Raw genomic sequence first — 22,262 nt, 5'->3', positions numbered from 1 at the left:
AAGTTCAAAGCCTGGTTGATGTCTGGAGGAATTTATATCCCAGAGTAAAGCAGTACACTTGGGTTAAAATCAATAATAATAATCAGATATCAAAAGCGCGATTAGATAGATTGTACTGCACTAAACAAAATCTTAATCAGATTTTTAAGAGCAATATCATTCCCACTATGCTGTCTGATCACCACTGTGTGTTACTTACTATTTGCCTGCCTTCTGCTGCTCCCTCAAAGTCATACTGGCATTTTAATACTAAATTATTGGAAGACAAACAGTTTTTAGATCTTTTTAAAGCATTTTGGGTCTCCTGGAGGCAGCAGAGTATGAAATATAGTAGTATACAACAGTGGTGGGACATTGGAAAAATACAAATTAAAATTTTCTGTCAGCAATATACTTTAAATACAACCAGGGTTTTGAACCAGACAGTTGAAGAGCTTGAGAGAGAGATATTGAGAATAGAAACAAAAATTACTCTCGATAGTGATGAAAACATCTTCCAGTCTCTGAGAGAGAAAAGAGAAACTCTGAGCAGCCTACTGGAGGAAAGAGTGAAGGGGTCCCTCATCCACTCTCGTTTCACACAGCTAAAGGACATGGATGCACCCACCAAATTCTTTTTCAACTTAGAGAAGAAGGTGGTGGAGAGTAAGCAGCTGTTTTGTGTGCGTCTGCCCTGCGGGAAGGAGGTGCACAGTAAAGAAGATATTAATAGAGCAGCTGTGCTTTTCTACACCCAGCTGTTTAGTGCCGAGCCCTGTGATGAGGAGCAAATCGCTTTACTGCACCAGGACCTGCCCAAATTGTCTCAAGAAGAACAGCGCCCCCTAGAAGCCTGTTTGACAATGCAGGAGCTGACGGAGGCAGTCACTCAGATGTCACCAGGAAAAGCCCCTGGGATTGATGGCCTTCAGGCAGAGTTTTATAAAAAGCTCTGGCCAGTGATTGGGGAAGACCTTTTCCGGGTTCTGCAAGAGTGCATTAGAGAAGGAGAGCTGCCTCTGAGCTGTCGTCGGGCTGTGATTACACTGTTGCCAAAAAAAGGAGATCTAAAAGAACTAAAGAATTGGCGCCCCGTCTCACTTTTATGTTCGGATTATAAAATATTTTCAAAAGCCTTGGCCAATAGACTGAGGGAATGTATTCACACCGTGGTTCATAAAGACCAGTCATATTGCATTCCTGGAAGGGCAATATTTGATAATATCTTTCTAATCCGAGGCTTTTTAACTGCTAGTAATCTTTTTAATCTTGATTTGGGGATTATTTCTCTAGATCAAGAAAAAGCATTTGATAGGGTGGATCACAAATATCTTGTTAAAACATTACAATCTTTTGGTTTTGGTCCTAATTTCATTTCTTTTATTTCCCTGTTGTATAAAAATGTTTTTGGTGTTTTGAAAATTAATAATAGCTTGAGCTGTCCGTTTTCGGTGTACAGAGGGATTCGCCAGGGATGTTCCCTATCAGGCATGTTATATGCCCTCTCTATTGAACCTCTGCTTTGTCATCTTAGGAGAAAGCTGGCTGGTCTGAGAATACCTGTTACACCTAATGCTCCTCCTGTGAAACTGTCTGCCTATGCTGATGACGTTAATGTCTTTATCACCAGTCATGCTGATGTGTCAGCACTGAAAGACAGTTTGGACATTTTTCAGAAAGCCTCATCGGCCAAGGTGAACTGGGGCAAGTGCAGCACATTCCTGTCAGGGGAGTGGCGTGGAGCCGGCCCCCCGACGCTACCTCAGCCATTGCGCTGGGGGGGGATTGGGATCAAAGTTCTGGGAGTCTATTTGGGAGAACGACAGTATGAATTCAAGAACTGGGAGGATTTAGCAGAAAAGGTTAAGGGAAGGCTGCAGTGTTGGCGGTGGCTGATACCTCAGTTGTCATACAAGGGAAGAGTTCTTGTGATCAACAATCTGGTGGCCTCCATGCTGTGGCACAGGCTGGTGTGCCTGGATCCTCCCCCAGGGCTGATAAATGACATACAAAGAGTACTACTGGAGTTTTTTTGGAGTGGCCATCATTGGCTAAAGCCAGCTGTCTTGTACCTGCCCCCTAGTGAAGGGGGTCAGGGGTTAGTGGATGTACGCAGTCGTGTGGCTACTTTCCGGTTGCAAGCAGTGCAGCGTTTGTTGTTTTTACCTGAGCTAAGCTGGAGAAACATCGCCTTCTCTTTCCTGCACAGAGTGAGGGAACTGGGCTGGGATTGGCAATTGTTTTTAATAAATCTATCTCAGCTAGACACCAATGAACTCCCAGACTTCTATAAGAACATGCTCAATGCCTGGCGAATGGTGAAGGTGGAGAGACTGGAGGATTATTTGACCGTAGGAGCATTGCTAGAAGAGCCTTTATTTTTTAACTCCTTGTTCCCTGCAGATGGTTTCCAATCTGGGGCGTTGTGCTCTAGTTTTGCAAAAGGGGGCATTACAAAACTAAAAGATTTACTGCAGGTGAGCATTGGGAGGTGGACAGAGGTGGAAAGCCTGGCCAAACATCTGGGAATTCACTCACTCAGAGTACTAGAGAATCTTTTGAAAAAGCTCAGAGACTCTTTTTCCCCTAGGGTTACAGAGATGTTGAACCAGGCTCTGGGAGGCAATGATGAGCAAGAGTTGACTTGCCCTTCCTTTTTAGTGTCCCCTGCTGTTCCTGAAAACCTTGGGGAAGGTCTGTACAGTATTGAGAGGCTGCAACAGCTTCCTGCACACTCTTCTGGAAAAAAGGAGCTGTACAGACTCTGTGTTAAGGTGTGCCGTGTAAATGCGCTAAAGACACTGCCTGATACCAGGTGGAGAGCTCATGTGGATTGTGTAGGTAGTACTGCTCCGGCCTGGAGGTCTTTATATAAACCGCCTTTACCTAAGCGTTCAGGAGATCTACAGTGGCGCATTCTTCATGGCATCATAGCCACTGGGCGCCACGTCCACCGTATTGACCCTGCGGTTAGTAAAGACTGTGCTTTTTGTGGAGAGGAAGAAACACTGTTTCATCTTTTTACTGCAGAAGGCTGGACCCCTTGTTTAATGCTATTGCTGAATTGCTAATTTCTTTAAATGTGATTTTTACTAAAGAATTATTCATTTTTAATTTTCCTTACAGTCACAAGACACGATTTAAAAGTGCTTTAATTAATTTTATATTTGGGCAAGGAAAATTAGCGATCTGGAAAACCAGGAAAAACAAGCTGCAGGGGTCGGGAATTTATAACGCTGAGTTAATGTTGAAATTGTTGTTGAAAACAAGGATTCAAATTGATTTTGTTTATTTTTCTTTAGTCCATGACTTACAGAGTTTTCAGCAGCGTTGGTGTGTGAATGAGGGATTGTGTGTGCTGGGGGAGGAGGGAGAGCTACAGTTTTTTGTGTGAAATAATCTGGATGTGCATGTATATACAGATTTATTTAATTGGGGGAATATATATATATATATATATATATATATATATATATATATATATATATATATATATATATATTTTAGATCTGTTTTATATATAACCTTGTTTGTCTTTTAAAAAAAAAAAAAAAAAAAAGGATGTTACTGTGATTTGTTAATTATTTTATTTGTTTTTTCAAAATGTTTTCAATAAAGGACCCTTAAAAGTCAAGTCTCTCTCTCTCTCTCTCTCTCTCTCTCTCTCTCTCTCTCTCTCTCTCCATGCGTAATTGTGAACACGGTAAAAAAAAAAAAAAAACACAGTAGTGGCTGTACAATCCTACTAATATTATTACTCACATTAGTACAATCTTGTGTAACTTGAGTTGCGGTTGGTCATGGAGGCGTTAATATTAACATACAACAATTTTGCTTTACCGTTCTGTAGTGGAAAGAAAAATGAGTCACAGTCAAAATATTGTAAAGGATTACATAGTACATGAATATCTCTGCAAACCTATTCAAAATTTAGGAAATCTGTAATGTTTTTTTTTTTTTCTCGTGGGACTAAGTTTGGCATTTATGAAATGGGAATTAGTTATAGTGGAAATTAAATATAATATTTATGTGTATTGTAAATGGTAGGGTCTGGCATTATATGGCAATTATCTGCATGTTTTCAGATAAAATCCACTTCTATGTTTATATGTTTATAGTATTGTTAAGTGGCTAAAGTTTTTCCAGTGTGGCTAAAAAATGTTAAGTTACTCAAACTGAAAACACAGCGTAGTGGCCTGAACATAGCATCATTTTTCCAGGTATCAACGTAGCGGCCCGTTACGTTCAACAGCGCTGGCGAGAACCCTGCCCAGAAGTCTGAGTAAGAATTTGATTAGTTCAATTTTACAACATCTCATATTGATTGGTTTAATATTCTTGTATTCAAGTTCTTGTAGCTCGTCTGCATAGTTGGGCAGTATCGAAAATATATTTCCTGAGTAACTTTACATCAGCAGTGATGTGCTGGCTGCCACACTGTCTTTCTGGAGACACCAGAAGATTCCATCAATCAATGCTTCAGGCTGCTGAAGAGCTGGGTCTTGTATCAGAATCTTCTAGTGGGAGACTCCTTGAAGAGAAAGAAGATCACTTCTTTGTTTTTATGGATAGCAAAGATGTTTCCCAGATAAGTACTCATTCAACAACAAGCAACAAAGCTGAGCTGGAGATCCTTCATTTTCTTGAAGACCCAAGGAAGGATGTGGCATCTTTAGAGCAATACCCTTTCATGAAGATGCTGTTTATATACTTTAATACCATTCTTCCTTCCTCTGCTCCTGTTGAGCGTCTGTTCTCTTTTGCTGGCTTGATTTTCAGCCCCCAAAAAATAGGCTGTCGGACGACCGTTTTCCAGAAACTTGTTTTGCTGAAGGAGAACTGATAGAGAACTATACAGTGCCACACATCGGTCTAGTACATCAATGTGTATTGAAAACTACACTAATGTTAGACAATAAATAAATACTGTTTGAATAGTCAAAGGTTTTTGCTTGCTATAGAATTATTCCCCCTACAAAAAAAAAAAATAAAGTTCTAAAACTTTCTGGTGTTGAAAATGCTAAAAACCCCACATATTTCCTAAAGAGCAACTTTGAAGGGTTATACTTATAACAACCATTCAAAAGCATTCCAAAATGTTCAGGTTCAGGCCTTATTTTCTAAAATATCGATTTTATATATATATATATATATATATATATATATATATATATATATATATATATATATATATATATATATATATTAAATGTATTTTATAATTTCAAATTCTATTGTCTATTGAAAATACATTTTGCCCAACCCTGATCCTCTGACAAACTAAAGTTTGGTACAGCTCTTCCCACAGCTTTCAGTCTCCTACCTGGTTACTCCCACCTGTTTACTCAGCCATCACTGCAGCTCCCATCCATTCCCATGAGATTTAAAACTCTTTATTCTCAGTCCCACCCATTTTCGCCAGTTTCATTTCCGTTTCCATCCTTTCCCGCAAACATAAAGAGAAATGTATTCCTGTACCATGGGAATCTCGTCCTAATGTCACTCTCTAAAGTACAGCAGACATGCTCATGTTAACACCTGCAGAATTACCTTTAACATACCCCATGGCAACTCAAAATGGAAAACAAACATTTTTAAATAATAATGGTATGTTTTACACATGGTTTGATTAGACTAAGACTATTTTACCAGCAACACAAAAATAACTGACTGATCTGTTTTTGTTGGAAAAAAGAAAGATTTAGGGTTAATAATAATAATAATAATATGTTGCTAATGAGTTACTGTGATGGAATGCTGTTACGTACTGCTATTGAAAATCTCTGAATTCCCTCCTCCTCACAGTCTTCAATGACTTTCCCCAGCTTGAAGCTGTCATGTGATTCTCCATCAGTTACTATCACCATCACTTTCTTAACTCCTCGGCGAGCACCTCTGGCTTCTGTGAATGCTTCGGTTCTGAGATGGAGAAAGAGTGTGGGCGGGTTAAGGCAGTAATGATAGGAAACAGTTTTGAACTTTATGTTGTAAGTTGTGTCTGACATGTTAATTAAAAAATAAATAAATAAATAAAGGTTACAGCAAGGGATGCGTTTAATTGCTACCTATGTTATGTGGTGTGAAATTGATTCAAGGCTTCACCTCACAAGGAGTGACTGAATCCCATAATAGTCCCCGTGTCAAAGTAAACTACAAACCACACGCCATCGTCAACAAAAATGTTAATAAACTCCACTGTGTGTAAAAATATGAATAGTCATTTTGATCTAGTGGGAAAGTGCACTCAAAGAGGTAAAATCTAAAGTATCTGATGCTTTCATACAGGAGGAGCAACACAGACACAAGTCTCATATCCGGGTTTAAACAGAGGAGCTCATCTATAATAGAAATTATGGCAAGACAACACTGACTTACAGTACCATATAAGGGTTAGAAAAGGCAGAGAACGCATCACTAGATTTTAATCACTGTCCAAATCACCCTGTACCAGTTTAACAAAAATGTTTGGCTTGAGGTTTATCTTCTTACTTTAATCTCCCCCGGCAGCCATAATCAGCTGTGTTTACTGTTGCCTTGCAGCAATAAGCTGTGAGACACATTCTCTGCTGACTGCTGTGCAGAATGTCAGGCATAATTGGTGTAAATGGATGGAATTTTGCAAACCCTCAGCATGTATTGTAACTGCTAGCACAAACACTCTGATTAGGGAATTCAGTTTGATCTGAACAGAGGTCTTAAAAAGAGTCAATCACCCTTCTACTCTTTAGAAATGGCTGCTACATAAACACATTGCTGAAGTAAAGTCATGATTTAAGTGAATTTAAAAGGCACAGCAGCGTAGAAATGTCTTGAAGTTTACATGTCTGCTATCAGGGTAAGCAGGCTACAGTGCTGCAATAGGGCAACAGCACAACATGCAGGGATTGGGTAGTTTATAATCGGGCCCATTGTAACAAACAATGTAGCTTTTAAAATCATCAAGATGAAACATTTAAGGTAAGGCATTTTGTTTAATATTGTTACTTTCCTACAGTATTCTGGTATGTAAACAAGTCTTTGTGGAAAAACATTCCAAGACTGTGCCATTTACTTTAACACTAGAATTGCCACAGCAGTTATTTTGATGGTTTGAATCTTTCACATTTAAATTACTTTGTGTGTCTGAAAGTTATGCGGTTGTCGGTTCTTGACTTTTCCTAAATAATCCTGCTCACCAAGAAGCACCAATGCAGTCATTTTGTCTGTCTTTTACAATACATGTTTTTATTTTGAATATAACCTACAAAATTATATAGAGTCGTTGTTACCTCTCTACTGGACCTGGCAGCCATCAATTCCTTTGTTTTGTACAAGGAATGCACCGGAGAAAAAATCAGTAGGAGAGATTTCATCTTGATGCCACAGTACTTCAGCAGAAACATTTTGATCAGAAAACTACAAAGCGGCAACAGTGCTGCAGCTCAACCTGGATTCAGTGCTGCACCGAGTGACACATGCAAGAGAAAACATGTTATTTTTGTTTTAAATTAAAAAATTTTTTTTTTTACATTTTACAATAGTTTTTACAGTTTTGTATGTACATATACCTGTTTACACCTGTTACACACTAGTTTCTTTTGAAATGTTTATTTTATTATAGTTTTTCATTTTCTGAAGTAGTGCTTTATATGTTATAAGTTAAACAATAAACCTTTTATGTTTAATTGTTCATTTAAATACAGTGTTTCTGCTGTGCTGATGTTTGATATGATGTGCTTGAATAAAACTTTTGAAGTATCCGATAGCTTGTCTTTCATTTTAATATGAATTTTGTTTAAAATGTAACCGTCACAATGACTGCTGGCGGCGGTTTTAGGCATGAGCATAACCGTGGCGGTTCTAGTGTTAACAACACTATTTTTCCATGATGGGAACCATGTGTTGGGTTTCCAGGCAGAATGGCATATTCTATTGTTGGGTATTAAGCTATTGTGCACAACCAAAGGGAGCGGTAACTTAATTGTAGTCACCTGATTAAAAGTACACTTTTCACCCCTCGCTCATTAGTACATGACAGGTAAACAGGATTCTCTTTTTTGCAGAGTGATGGGAATGTGTTTGGGGTTTGGAAAACAAAAACTTATTCCAGGTCATCATTGGACTCATCTGGATCAGTAAGGTTTGGAATGGTTGATTCATTCATTTTATAAAAGTCTTGTTTGTTCGTGAGAGGTTAATCAAACTGTTAAAGAATAAATGGACATTAACCTTGTGTAGGTGTGAGTATGTTGAAGCGAGGTAAAGAGGTCTGTGAGTAGAAACAAACATGGCAAGAGATAACGGTGAGTAGGAATAAGAAAGGACATGTACATTTACACTGAGGATATGCCATGACCCAACTAGAAATATTAGATTTATTACACAAGTACGCTATGACAGTGGTAGAAAAGTATACTTGCATGCACTGTATACTTATTTTATCTACATCTTACTGCTGAGTGGAGTGGAACAACCACCACCATGGGAGGAAACCTCTGCTGGACATCATAGAGTGTTAGTCAGGATCATACCATCAGTAATAAAAAGAGTTAGTCTGCTCAATCCTGCTTGAACTTCAGCAAGCTTCTACAATGTACGCTTATTTGTGCAACATTAAAAGACTGTATAATCTTAAACCATATTAACAACCATAGCAACAATCAGTTATGTGTCCATTTGTATGTGCAAGGAAGTACATGCAAGTGGACACAAAACTGGTTAAAACGGAGGGAAGCAGAGATAATTTGTAAGAGGGCAACCTCTAGCTGGGACAATGTACTCAGTGGTATTGTGGCAGAGCAAGACACTGCCTGTAAATAGTATGGGTGTTTGTGTGTGTTTTGGTTGTGGTTGGCAGGGATTGGATTAATTACTGTCCCTGCCAAAACATGTGAGAATGTGGTTACTCCTATAATTGAACAATTTCCTAGTCATGTTGTTGAAGCTGAATCACTTGACTTGGCCCAGCTTGACAAAGTTTTGAGGTCAATCAGCTACTAGGAGCCAGGCTGAATCTTAAGTTCTTAATGTTAGAAGATCTCATCTTTTTTTAGGTATTGTATTAACAATCATTTTATTTTAGATACCTTAAAGCTACGCCGTGCAGCGAAGTTTTTAGTTTTCAAAGTGGGAATTAATTTCTTCAAAACAAAACATTTGGTGAGGAAAGACCTAGATCCCTGTATGCATACTATTTATTTTAATTGGGGCATTTGTTCATACTTAAAAACAGTCATAAAAAGTTGTATCCATTCCATTCCAATACAACTTTAATGGGTAATAAACTTCCCTTGTGACCTACAGCAGCTGTACCCTATTACTTCTAGAATTTAAAACAGGAAACTCATAAATTAGTCTTATTCACATCAAAACTGAATGTATGTCTAAGAAAGAAACCCAAAGTCAAGTTAGTTACAAGTGAAATGCCTGTTGTGTAGCCAGTAGTGTTGCTAAACAGTGAGAACAGAGTTCCCTGGACAGGCTGGCCTGACAGTTTTTTTCCAGAGTTCAAGGGAAGTCAGCCAGCTAGGAAGGGGGCGAGACTCTGTTGCAATAACACATTGACCGGAAGGGAAATGACTTGGCAGTCGCAGATTAGAGAGGCGGATGCACTCGTTTATCAAGGGGTCATGTGTGACAGCATAAAAGGGGACGGAGAATCATGATCTGTCCCTTCGCATTGGTTTTGTGTTATTAAACTGAGAAGGACTGTGAGAGATCCCATAACCAGTGAAACAGTATTGTGAGTGCCTTCTGTTTGTTTGTCTGTGTGTAATTCGTCTTGTTTGTAAATCACTAGACGGCTAACACGATTCCTGAGCTGTTGCCAAGGGCCAGCACTAAGCCGGAACAGCACTACACTTCTGGAACAAAATAAGCTCTATCACCCACCACGAGCACTACTGCACTCACGCAGGACCTGTGACCATGTGTGTGTTATTGTGGGACGAATACTTATTGTTTATTGTTTATTGTTTAGGTCTGCAAGCCCGTTATTTTTTACCCCGTGCAGTACACATTTCTGTGTACTGCTGGTGGAATATTGTTACTGTTAATATTTATAGACATTCTATACTAACTTTGTCTGCCCTGTAATAATAACACATGATCCAGTGTTAATTAGGCAACCAGTAAAGTATGAAAGAAAAAACAAGCCTCTACTCCAGTCATCCGATATAAAAAAGTAGAGCTTGCTTTTATAAAAAGATGTTGGACCTCACAACCATAACCGGAAAATATCCTTTAGAGTGTAGAGCTTTTCCATTTCCTGAGGCACTCGTGGAGATTCTTTGTAATCATACAGCAAGTCATTTCAGATTGAAAACATAAGGGTAAATTACTATTAAACTCCTTATAGAGGCATAGAGCACTTTTAAAGTTCCAGCACTTTGCAGAGACTAGCTGTTTGAAAGCACAGCATGAATTACTTCAAATAAATCAGAAGGTTGCTAATTGAAAACAGTCGGCACATGTAGGGTTGGCAACTCCTGATAGCTGCAGCATGGTTTTCATTTTGTTTGAAGTACTCAGGCCCTAAGAGTCATTTATTGCAGTACTGTTAAATGTTTTAAGTCCCAGAAACTGATTCTATATTGTAAATCAGATCAAACTGGGGATTTCCATTTGAATATATATATATTTTTTTACATTGTCCTGTAATATAACCTTGTCTTTTTATGAACAGACCCTTACCTAGCTGTGTCAATCCCCAGAGCTGTCATGGTGTTATCCCCTCCTCTCTGAGGAATCTTGTTTGCTGCAGCCACTATGTCCACAGTATTATTGAACTGGCTCAGGTTGAAAACATGGCCCACATCCTTCCCATACTGCACAATTCCAACCTAGACCAGGATCGTTGAACAAGGAACAGGAGTCACTGTCAAAATGCTTTACTGCAAAACGAATGTTGGGTCTTTCTCTGGAAGTCATACGAACGGTTCATTCCTGTCTGTCTTTGATGTGGTTATTGTCATGACTAGATGATGTAATGTCTTCCTAGAAGTATCTGTACACTTTAAATATCACTCAGAAAAAAAGCCAAGTTAAATGTATGGGAAGCCATCATATGCCCTAACAAGGGCCAAAACAAGTTAGCTTGGTCTAACAGTCATCTAAACTAAAATGCTTCCTTATATTAACTTATTAAATAGTGCACATAAACTTACCTGTGATTGGTTGGGACCAATATCGATACTTTTCAGCAGCTTTACTAAGAATTTGATGACACTGCTCCAGGGATAGATGCTGTTAGAGCCATCAAGAACGATCACTATATCAAGCTGAGTCTTGCATTCTGCAATGTGCAAGGGAACAGATACATATTCAGTGAACCAAACACTATGCAGAGTGATAGGAATATAATATATATATCATATATATATATATATTATATATATATATATATATATATATATATATATATATAGTCCCACATTACATGTAACATTGAGGGTTCCACCGGTGGAGTATTTTTCAGTAAAAATCCATGTAGGTACTTTTTTGAAGAAGAAAAAAAAATTTTTTTTTAGATCGATTTAGCTAAAAAAAAAAATTTACACGGGCCCAATGTAAAAATTCACACCGTATATTAGTGTACAAAAAGTATAATAAATAATAAAAAATTTGCCACGGTGACAGTAAACATTATTGTGGTTTTTCTTAGAACTGTATATATAAATTGTATTGAAACATCACTTGTATTGAAACTTCTCATCAAACATACATATTCGCTCTCGTTCTAATTGGTCAGCTTCCCTAATTATGTCGAGCGTAGCTCCAGAATTGTCCCAACATCTGATTGTAATCCGACTCTAGTGAATTCGGAATAAATCCCATTTTTTTGTTCTTGTTTTCTTTATTCACTATCACCTGTCTGAGCATTAATTTCAGTAGCAGTGAACCAAACGCATTTCTCAATGAAGGTATAAACCCATATACTTATTCATATTTACAAGTTCTATTCTTCTTGACCTTTTAATATCACATATTTCTAACAGTGTGGATAGAGTCATTTTAGGTTGGTGTTGTTTTTGCTGGGAGATTTGTTTAAAAAAATGTGTCTAAAATATGCATTTATATTGCTCTGCAGTTTGCATTAATAGTCTCCAGGATTCATGAACAGGACATGCAGGGTTTTTTTTTTTAGACAAAAGTTAAATTTTTGCCTAAGTAAAAATCTAAGACTGGCCACTGTGAGAATGCTCTTTATCAACAATAACACAAACGTGCAGGTGCAAAAGAGGACCCAAATTCTTTTAGATTGTATTTTTCTAAATCATTCTCATTTTTCACCAAATAGTTTTGCTGAGATATAGTTTGAAATGCTGGTTTGATCACTGAACAGCTATGTCCAAATCTTAACACCAGCAAGGATGTTTACTTAAAAGCAATCCAAACATTACATGGAAGCAAGTGAAAACATTTCCCTAAATTGGGAATGATGGTTAGCTTAGCATCATAGCTTCTAGCTCTTTGGTATGTCTCTATATATATATTAGTCATCGATGGGCTTAGTGCTTTTCCAAAACACACAGTGAAATAAACTTGTGATCTGCTTACCCTGCACAGCTGGAGCAATGGAGTTCACAACTGTGAAAGTGGAGCTGACATTGGAACAGATACCGGTGGTGTAATGTAGACTTCCACATCGATAGGCATATAGTGGCCCACAGGCCTAAAATAACAATCAGCAGAGTTTTGTCATATAGCAGATAATACAGTTCTCCAGTGAACTGTACACCAAAGCATAGATAGAAGAGATAGACACATTTGAGAGAGCCAGTAGGTCAACTGCATTCTGTAGCACTGTGGTCATAGTCACTTCTTAACACCTGACGTGTCAATTCAAGTTGCCATGTGACAATAACCGACTTTACAAAGGTGCTACTGGGATTATATACACTACTCAATAAATTTAAAGAGCAAACATTAAATATGGCAAACATAAATAAATAACATGAACATTCAGACAAAAAAAGCTTTTGAGGTGTATTTGGCACTGCCCCCCCCCCCCCCCCCCCCCCCCTCCATTAAAACTGTCACCATGAGCAAGTAAATGGTGAGAAACAGATTCCATGAGTCTGCTTTGAGATCAAGAAGACTCCTTACATGACCGCACAACACTGAAGAAACTGCTGATTTACTGACTTCATCACAAGAACTGGAAGCTCTGTCATTGGGTACCTGTTTCGTTCATTGATGAATCAAGATTTCATTGCTCCACTAATAAGAACATAAGAACGTTTACAGACGAGAGGAGGCCAGTCAGCCCATCTTGCTTGTTTGGTTGTTATAGCTTATTGATCCTAGAATTTCATCAGGCATCTTCCTGAAGGATCCCACTGTGTCAATTTCAATAACATTACTGGGGAGTTGGTTCCAGACCCTCACGATTCTCTGTATAAAAAGTTCCTCCTATTTTCTGTTCTGAATGCCCCTTTATCTAATCTCCATTTGTGACCCCTGGATCTTGTTTCTTTTTTCAGGTCGAAAAGTCCCTTGGGTCAACATTGTCAATACCTTTTAGAATTTGAAATGCTTGAATCAGATTGCCGCTTAGTCTTCTTTGTTCAAGACTGAATAGATTTAATTCTTTAAGCCTGTCTGCATATGACATGCCTTTTAAACCCAGAATAATTCTGGTCGCTCTTCTTTGTACTCTTTCTAGAGCAGCAATATTCTTTTTGTAGCAAGGTGAGTAGAACAGAACACAATATTTAGATGAGGTCGTACTAATGCATTGTAAAGTTTTAACATTACTTCCCTTGACTTAAATTCAACACTTTTCACTATATAGCCGAGCATCTTGTTGGCCTTTTTATAGCTTCCCCACATTGTCTAGATGAAGACATTTCTGAGTCAACATAAACTTCTAGGTCTTCTTCAATTTCAGTATCTCCCATATGATATTTATAATGCCCATTTTTATTGCATGTGTGCAGTACCTTATACTTGTCTCTGTTAAATGCCATTTGCCATGTGTATGTCCAGTTCTGAATGCTGTCTAGATCATTTTGAATGACCTTTGCTGCTGCAATGTGTTTGCCATTCCTCCCTTTTTTGTGTCGTCTGATTTAACAAGTTTGCTTACTATACCAAAATCTATGGTTGTTGTGTTGAGTATGGAGCCTGAGAAGAATGATTTGCTCAGTTCTGCATTGTTGGACATGACTGTTTTGGAGGGTATGGGGAGGCATCTCCATTGTAGTTTACACAGATCTTATTGTGCTCCCAAGGGTCGCATTTACAGCTCTGTGGCTCATAGACACAGTCTGCATTAAGACAGTTTGCTGGTTGAACTGGCACCTGAGATGTGTGTCAGTGATGCTACACACATAATACAATGCATGCATCTGTTCATTTCAGTGTATAAATAATTTTACATGGAAATACTCAGATTCCATTCCTATGGATAATTATGCTTTGGAAGATTGTATAGAGTCATGTATCTGGCTTGCCTGGGCTGCTTGACCCCCTCGGTCCCAGCAGAAGTTTTGTGTTTTGCATTGCATTCATTAACAAGCCAAGTCAAATCAGCCCATGGGTGTTCACAAATCTTTAAAAAAGAAAGCAACATCTAATTCAGGGAACTAACTGTGCACTGAAAGCACTGAAGCAGACACTTTCTTTGAGGAAGACTGGGGAATCAATCATCACTGAATATTGCTGTCAGGTCTGAAATTCTGCACCTGAACATGACATTCAACTCCACACATTGACTGAAGAAACATTAATTATTCAAGACTAGAAGCAGAACTTGTTTTTGTTCAGACAAGCAGGGCAGTGTTTAACTGTGATGTGTCTTCAGTATCAGGGACATTAATATAAATGATCCTGTGCTATTTAGACTCTGAATGATCCTGTGCTGTGTATAGGCATGCGTTAGACTTGTGTGAGGGGTCCACTATTGGCTTAAGGGAAGCCTGTGCCTTAGGGCTTTCAGTTATAAGCCTCTAAATAACAATCATAAAAATAAAAAAAACTCAGTATTATTCCCAGGTAGAACAGAAGCACAAACTATATAAGTTTTATTCAATTTCCACAATTTATTTACATGTTGTTTGCCAGGAATAAAAGCCTGTGTCGACCTGCTCTGGATCCAAAGCGGCACGTTTTTTGTTTACATCGAATACAGAGGGCGCGTACTTACAAAGCATTTTCAAAACTGATTCGCTAGTAGTCAGGATTAGACCAGCAAATCAGATGCTAGTTAACACTTCAGCAGGAAATGCATAACCCCATTGTAATTATGTGTAAATACACATGAACAGTATGTACTAAGAAATTACTACTTAAATCCCCTCTCTACATGCATGTATTTATCATTTTAACTTGGCTGGAGAACCTACACTAGAACTGAAAAGAAGAAATAATGAAGAGTCTTGACCAATATATATATATATATATATATATATATATATATATATATATATATATATATATATATATATATATATATATATATATATATATATATATATATATATATATATATATATATATAGACACACACACACACACACACAAAACACCCCAATTACATTTTTGAAAGTTAGCGTCTAATGGAATATGTGTGTAGTAAAAGATTTTTTTAAGAAAATTAGAGGGAACCTGAGCATTTGCGGCACAAAAGCATGTTTTGAATGATCATTTCCAACTTCATTTTGACTCAGCCTTTGACCAGAAGACAAAAGTAAATGAAAAGTCATTCAAGTGTGAACATGCATTTTCCAAATGTATTCTCTTACCAGAAAACCTCCATTCGGATTAGTTACTAAAGTGGTTCCAAGAGTCATGTTTTCCTTGACTTCAGTAACATTCGGTATTGTTGTGTTTTCTAAAGAAACAAAACCAAATAAATACAATTTACCTACAAGATGTTGATAAGTAGGAGCAACAAGGCTCATTCCCTTATTTATACGCTTTAATTCAGCATGTGTAGATATATTAAGCAGAAGGCCACAAAATGAACCCTGGCTGAGCTATTGGGGACTGTGACAGAGCAGTCATTAAGAAACAACATTCTGTTCAAGGACATATATTTAAACTCACTCACTTCTTTATCACAAACATCAGATATACAAAAATAAGCCATTTCTCTGTGCAGATTGCCTCCATCCCACCACAAGCACCTGTTCATTTCCTGTACTCGTTATCAAACTCTATCCAATGAAGCAGCAATCAGACCTTTTGATGTTCAGCACAGAAAGCAAATAAAAAGAACAAAGTAACATAATATATGTTATATTATACCTTGTAATGAAAGGCACGATAGAAATGTGAATTCTATTGTAGCGCTGCTTTTGAAAAATGTATATCTCTTGAATTAAAGTGAAATAAAATGAATGAAGAAAAAATGTTTTACAATGAAAGGTAACCCGAGAAAAGGTTGCTAACATTAATAAGAAGTAAGAACATGATTTTCAAAGGATGGTTATCAACAAATCTACAGTACACAATAGTAGACATTTCCCAGCAAATATTGTGTTCAACATGTGTGACGACACAGCTGTCAGTGATGCTGTGACCTTGTTATACAGGGTCAAGCCCATGCCGAGAACATGACTGATACATTAAAGAAAGCAGAATTAATTAATGAACAAATTAGCTGTTGTTACTTACCAGGCAGCTCAAGTTTGATACAGCCTGATTGTCTGCCCTTGCCTACAGGGCATTTATACACATCCCCAGTTCTCTTCACAGGCTGCCCCACCAATGGAGACCCAATTAGGACCCTGAAACAAGAGGCCATAATATCTTACATATGAAGAGACTTGTATTCACGCAGGACTGATCTCCCATTATCTTACATACAAAGAGACATGTATTAATGCAGGACTGATCACTGTAAAGAACTTTCACAAGTGCTATTAACATACATCTCCTCCCCACAATACCATGACATGTACCAACAGTATTATACAACAGTATATAATACAAATTACTGCAGCAATGACATGTTTCATCACACTTTGAAAAGCAATTCTCCAGATGAATGCAAAAAAGTGAATGTGCATATCTCCAGAATGTGGTCTACTCAATAACCTACTGGTCTGCTGAACAAAGTTTCATGACAAGTGGCTAAGGGGTTGTCCAGGTATATGCAGCACTGTGAAGTTTGACCTGTGTGCTGCCATGTCAGAAACTGGCAAGCCAAGTCTAAATAGTGTTGCATAGTGATACACTAATTGATTTAGTGATATGAAAAATGCTTGATTTGTCAAATACTGATTCCCTTAGGAAAATAATTGATTTTGACTCCATTATACAATATGAAAATTGACCTTACTGTTGAACTCTTGAAGCTACAATATTATTGCAACTTGCTAAAGCAAAGACTATTAAATTGCCATCATGTAAACAGCTGTAGTAATGTACATTCCTTTTCCGTAATGAGCCCTGTTCATTAAATGAAACACAAAAAAGGGAACGACTGAAAATGCACGCAGTTTGGCAACTCTCAAAGGCATTTCAGTCATGACAGTCTTGCATTAAATAACCAGCTTTATTATAATACAAAATCTTACAGATTTCCAAAAACACTGGACCCAAACAATGGGTGAATAAAAATAAAAATACTTGGAGCACAGCCTGAGCATCCCGGTGCTGCCTGGTAAAAAACAAACAATAAAATAATACATTGATGCGACGTGTTCCTCCCGGTGAACAAAAAGATTAGACAGAAGACCATCACATAGTCCCCCTGTGACAGAGAAAGATGAATCTTGGTTATAAATCTCCCTCCCGACCTGTGAGGGCACTGTGTAAAGGGAACAGAGTCCCCTGGACTGGATGGTGAGACAATTCATTCCAAGGGTTAGTTTGAAGTCAGCCATCCAGAAAGGAAGCGGAGCTACGGTACACCAAGTCAACCCGGTAGAAATATGATCCATAAATAGCTACAAGCAGCATATGGATTCATGTGCCTTCAGTCAACTAGCGCCTTTCACAATAAATCACTTTACAGATAAAAATAAAAAAAAGCAAAGGTAGAGATATTATTTCAATATTGGTTTCATTACAGCATCAAGTTTATTTTGTGTTGTGGTGACCAAACTGTATTCTGTCACATTATTAAAAACTCAAATACAGAGCAGGATTCTGAAAAAGCAAACAACACTGTAAAGCATGAGTAAAAGCCTACTCTACTTACCATTTCCCTTCTTCATTTTCAAACTGCTGAACACTGTAACCAAACATGTCTTCCACTGAACCACTAAATGTCATGGCATTTTTCTCATCCACATTGAAAGATAAAGCAAGTTGAAACAAAACTGAGGGAGATAAGAAAGAAAGCAATGTTAAGCACACCAATATCCAATTACAGATAATTAGAGAGACATATTATGCATGCTCACACATTCTCCTCTTCTTGAAAGGTAAAGAAAAACATGCAGTAGAAGACAAGTCAACAATATTCTCTCACTACAGGGCTAATGAAAGCTCACATTGGAGTCACATAGGAAAGAACTACAGGGCTAATGAAAGTTCATTTTATAGCCACACGTTTTTAAACGAAGAACTAAACTGAGATGCCAATGTTTTAAATATTTATTGCTGAAGCTGCATTTCTTTATCTAGAAGAAATTATATAAATGCTCAGTGGCCTTTTTTCATATTTTAGTTTAGTTTTGCTCGCATACATGCTTCATAGCTTACACATTAGCATTTCATCTTTTGATTTAGTTACCTTTTACGTATCTCCAAAAAATATTAAACTTTAATACAGAAGCATTTTCACTATATATTATCGCAAACCTTGTTTCATCTTAACACAAAACACTGGAAAGCTATCTTTTGTATTCAGGCCTTCTCATAACAGATCTTTTCATTATAAAATATTTGAAGCATTCCTCAGAGAGGTCTCGGGACAGAAGTTTCCCTTTCCCTGAATTTATTATGTAACAATGAGCCTAGACTGTATAGCACTGTATTTGTTCATACAGTACTCTCAGAATTGAATAGCTTCTTTCAGATTTACCCGAATAAAACACAGCCATGCAGCTGCATTAACATACTGCAATACATTATTTAAACTTGATTCAGAAATGTTGTGAGAAACATCTCTGTCTTTATAAAGCTGCAATGTGTTTATCTGGGACAATAACATCATTGATTATTGTTCTTTGTCCCCCGATATTGCTTTCAGTTACAATTCCAGTACACTGTGTGCCAGTGTTTAACCTGGGAACTTGGTTCTCTGCATGGATGTGTAGATGTGCACTGCCTGGACTCTTTACTGGGATCTGTACCTATAGCACTTTGGGGTCACAAGGTGCTGGAAGGTGTCACTTATTAATATTGGTGCACAGAGTTCGGCAGAGAAATGATTACTGCATTGGAACTATAATGCAGGGCTTCAATTCATTCTCAAGGAAGAATATTTAGTGGCACTTTACATTAATTACAATATTATTATGCAGTTACAACACATTTAATGTGTACTTTGTTTTGCATTATATAACCCTAATTGTAATCCTAACCCTAACCCTATCCATAACCTTAACTCTAAACCTAACCCTAAACCCTAACCCTTAAAGCTGTGTACTTACACATATCATGCAAAAAGATTTACATGTTAAGCACTTGTAATGATACCAGCAGCACATAACCATACACAATGCTCCTTTCAGAATATGGTTTACTACCTAATGCTTCTTCATGTGTCATTGTGGCAAGCTGGCTTTAGCAGTGAAGTCATACCCGGAAGAAACACACATCACTGCGAGTGAAATGAAAGTAAATCTACAGCAGATTGGGGTAATGAATGCGCTGATGTGCTGATTTCATAAATAAAAAGATTTAACAAAACACAAAACACTTTGTAAAATAAAACGGCACAGTAGCCAAAACAGACAAACAAAACAAACAGACACATAAGAACATAAGAAAGTTTAAAAATGAGAGGAGGCCATTCAGCCTATCTTGCTCATTTGTTTGTTAGTAGCTTATTAACACGGAACAAACAAGTACCATACTCCTGCTCCAGCACGCATAGCAGTTGTTATTGTTTTTCAACCTCCTCTCTCTACTCCCGTTCTCCACTCACTGAACACCCAACCCAGTAAGTGAAGCACTGCATCTTTTATTCAGCTGTACTGAGACTCAACTGCTAACCATTCATTCAACTGGAATCTTGGTGCAGCTGCACGTGAACCTGTGCTCCCTGTGCTTCCTTATTACTACCCACTTTAATGCACATTTTTTTTGTTTGTTTAATTGATTTTACTTTAAAACTGTTGACTTCTAATACAGCCAGTGGTTTTACTGCACATTACCATTCTATCGTCATTAGTCAAAGACAGCTGACAAACCCTTCGATGTCTGAGTTTACATTGGCTTTATTCGGCAGTCTGTCCACAGTGTGCTATTTCTCTTTGAACTGGGAATTTCACACAATATTGCTTCACTTCAGTTGGATATTGTGTTGCTGTCGTTGTAAAAGCTATGTGTATAGTGCATTTACATTTTAATTTGACTGTAATAACAAAACAAGATAAAACTACAGTTTGTTGTCTCAAGCTTTGATAATGCCTCTATCTTATCTGATAAAACTTTTCAAAAGCAGTATTTGGTATCTCAGAAAACCTGAAAAATATTTGAATGATTCTAGACATGGAACTACTCAAAGGAAGAACTACAGTTGACAGCTCTGACAACAACAAAGGAAATAATCTCTTGTCAGTAATACCAAATGAGAATACTATGAGTCAGTAAGACAATTTACAGATGACTTGGGTGTGTTGAGCAGTACTATTGAAGAGGTGTGCACAGTATTGTACATGGATAAACAACATAACATGAAGTTATACAATCATTCTATTTACTGTTTAAAAACTAAACTGATGTTCTTGAGCAAAAAAAAAAAAAAAAACATGGTAAAAATGTGTTAGAACACCCATAGATAAGTGTTAAGCTGCATCCACACTGGACGCGAGCGACGCTAGCGAATAGTTTAAAAGTTTTATTATCAAGGTCCTACCGCTCTATATGTTCTAAAACAATGACCTGATGTGTTACAGTCTTCAATAGCGTTTATGATAAAGTAGAAAAGTAGATTTGCAGAACGACAGTGGTAGTAATACAAGGTAATTGGTGACTTGCGCATAATAACACGAATAATAATAATAATAATAATAATAATAATAATAATAATAATAATAATAATAATAATAATAATAATAATAATAATAATAATGTATGCTTAACAACAGCAACAACAACAACAACAACATAATAAATAAATAATAATAATAATAATAATAATAATAATAAATAATAATAATAATAATAATAATAATAATGTTGCACTTAAATAAATAAGTTAATAAAAAGGATCAATCAAGGATTGCAGTAAGTTGTATATATAAATGTATAACAGTAAAATAATTTTGTTGAAAACATCAGTTCAACTATACTGCTTTTGTCCAGCTCTCTGCTGACAGCTGGAGATGTACCGGGCTTCAAATCAGTAGTAGTATTACTGGTACAATAAAGAAAAAATAATAATACAACGAATACAACTGTACAATTACTACTAATATATGATAACAATAAAACTGTTGGATATATAGGGATGTTCAATAACTCTGATCTACAGATTTTATAAGTTCAGCATTTATTTTACAATGGAGTTGCTGGAGGTCAGGGTGTTATCCTTTTATCAAAACAAGACCTGTTTTCTAATGGGACAGCCCATCTCTAATATGTCCAATAGGAATGCATGGGCGGGGTCATGTATTTATTTCCAGTCTTTTGGGTCATTTCCAAGTCGAGTCTGGTGTGGATTGATATCCAGCGACTTCACTCAAGTCCAGTGTGAGTGTAGCTTTACTTAGTGTTACAAATGTGTTAGAACAGTCACAGCTAAGAGATCTTTTATTGCTATATATGTGTTAGAACAGTCATAGATAAGAGATCTTTTATTGCTATATCTGTGCTAGAACAGTCACAGATAACACTTCTTTTGTGGCTATAAATGTGTTAGAGCAGCAACGGATAGGTGTTACTTTATTGCTATACATGTTCGTGGTGCATAGTTACATGAGTTCCTGTGGACAGGAAAGTGGTATCATCTGCATACAAGATGAGCTTGTGATTCTCTACAGAGTCTTAACTAATTAAACAGATCTTGCTCCTTCATGGGCTGTACCTGCTAGCACTCATTGACTTAAATTGACTGTACAACTTTATGTGTGTCTTTGGTATTTCTTCAGCAAGACCCAATAACTTCAGAACTGAACATTATCTCATTCTGTATAGCCCAATAACTAAAGAACTGAACATCATCTCATTCAGCATAGCTC

At 37.2% G+C, this 22,262-nt stretch overlaps 1 protein-coding gene across 1 annotated transcript in view; it reads right to left on the bottom strand.

The window, feature by feature from the left end:
- LOC121299814 (integrin alpha-1-like) overlaps nucleotides 1-22,262 on the bottom strand; it is a 68,073-nt gene that overhangs the window by 33,662 nt on the left and 12,149 nt on the right. The window contains exons 2-8 of the mRNA XM_041227913.1: nucleotides 18,110-18,230; nucleotides 16,579-16,691; nucleotides 15,705-15,793; nucleotides 12,517-12,631; nucleotides 11,124-11,251; nucleotides 10,651-10,799; nucleotides 5,748-5,898 (exon numbers count right to left, since the gene is read on the bottom strand). Of these exons, the coding sequence (XP_041083847.1) occupies nucleotides 5,748-5,898; nucleotides 10,651-10,799; nucleotides 11,124-11,251; nucleotides 12,517-12,631; nucleotides 15,705-15,793; nucleotides 16,579-16,691; nucleotides 18,110-18,230 (866 nt within the window). The remainder of the gene's footprint in view (nucleotides 1-5,747; nucleotides 5,899-10,650; nucleotides 10,800-11,123; nucleotides 11,252-12,516; nucleotides 12,632-15,704; nucleotides 15,794-16,578; nucleotides 16,692-18,109; nucleotides 18,231-22,262) is intronic.

The sequence above is a fragment of the Polyodon spathula genome, chromosome 2, assembly GCF_017654505.1.
Source record: "Polyodon spathula isolate WHYD16114869_AA chromosome 2, ASM1765450v1, whole genome shotgun sequence".
In the NCBI taxonomy this organism is placed as follows: Eukaryota; Metazoa; Chordata; class Actinopteri; order Acipenseriformes; family Polyodontidae; genus Polyodon; species Polyodon spathula.
This window is presented reverse-complemented; position numbering and strand designations above follow the sequence as displayed.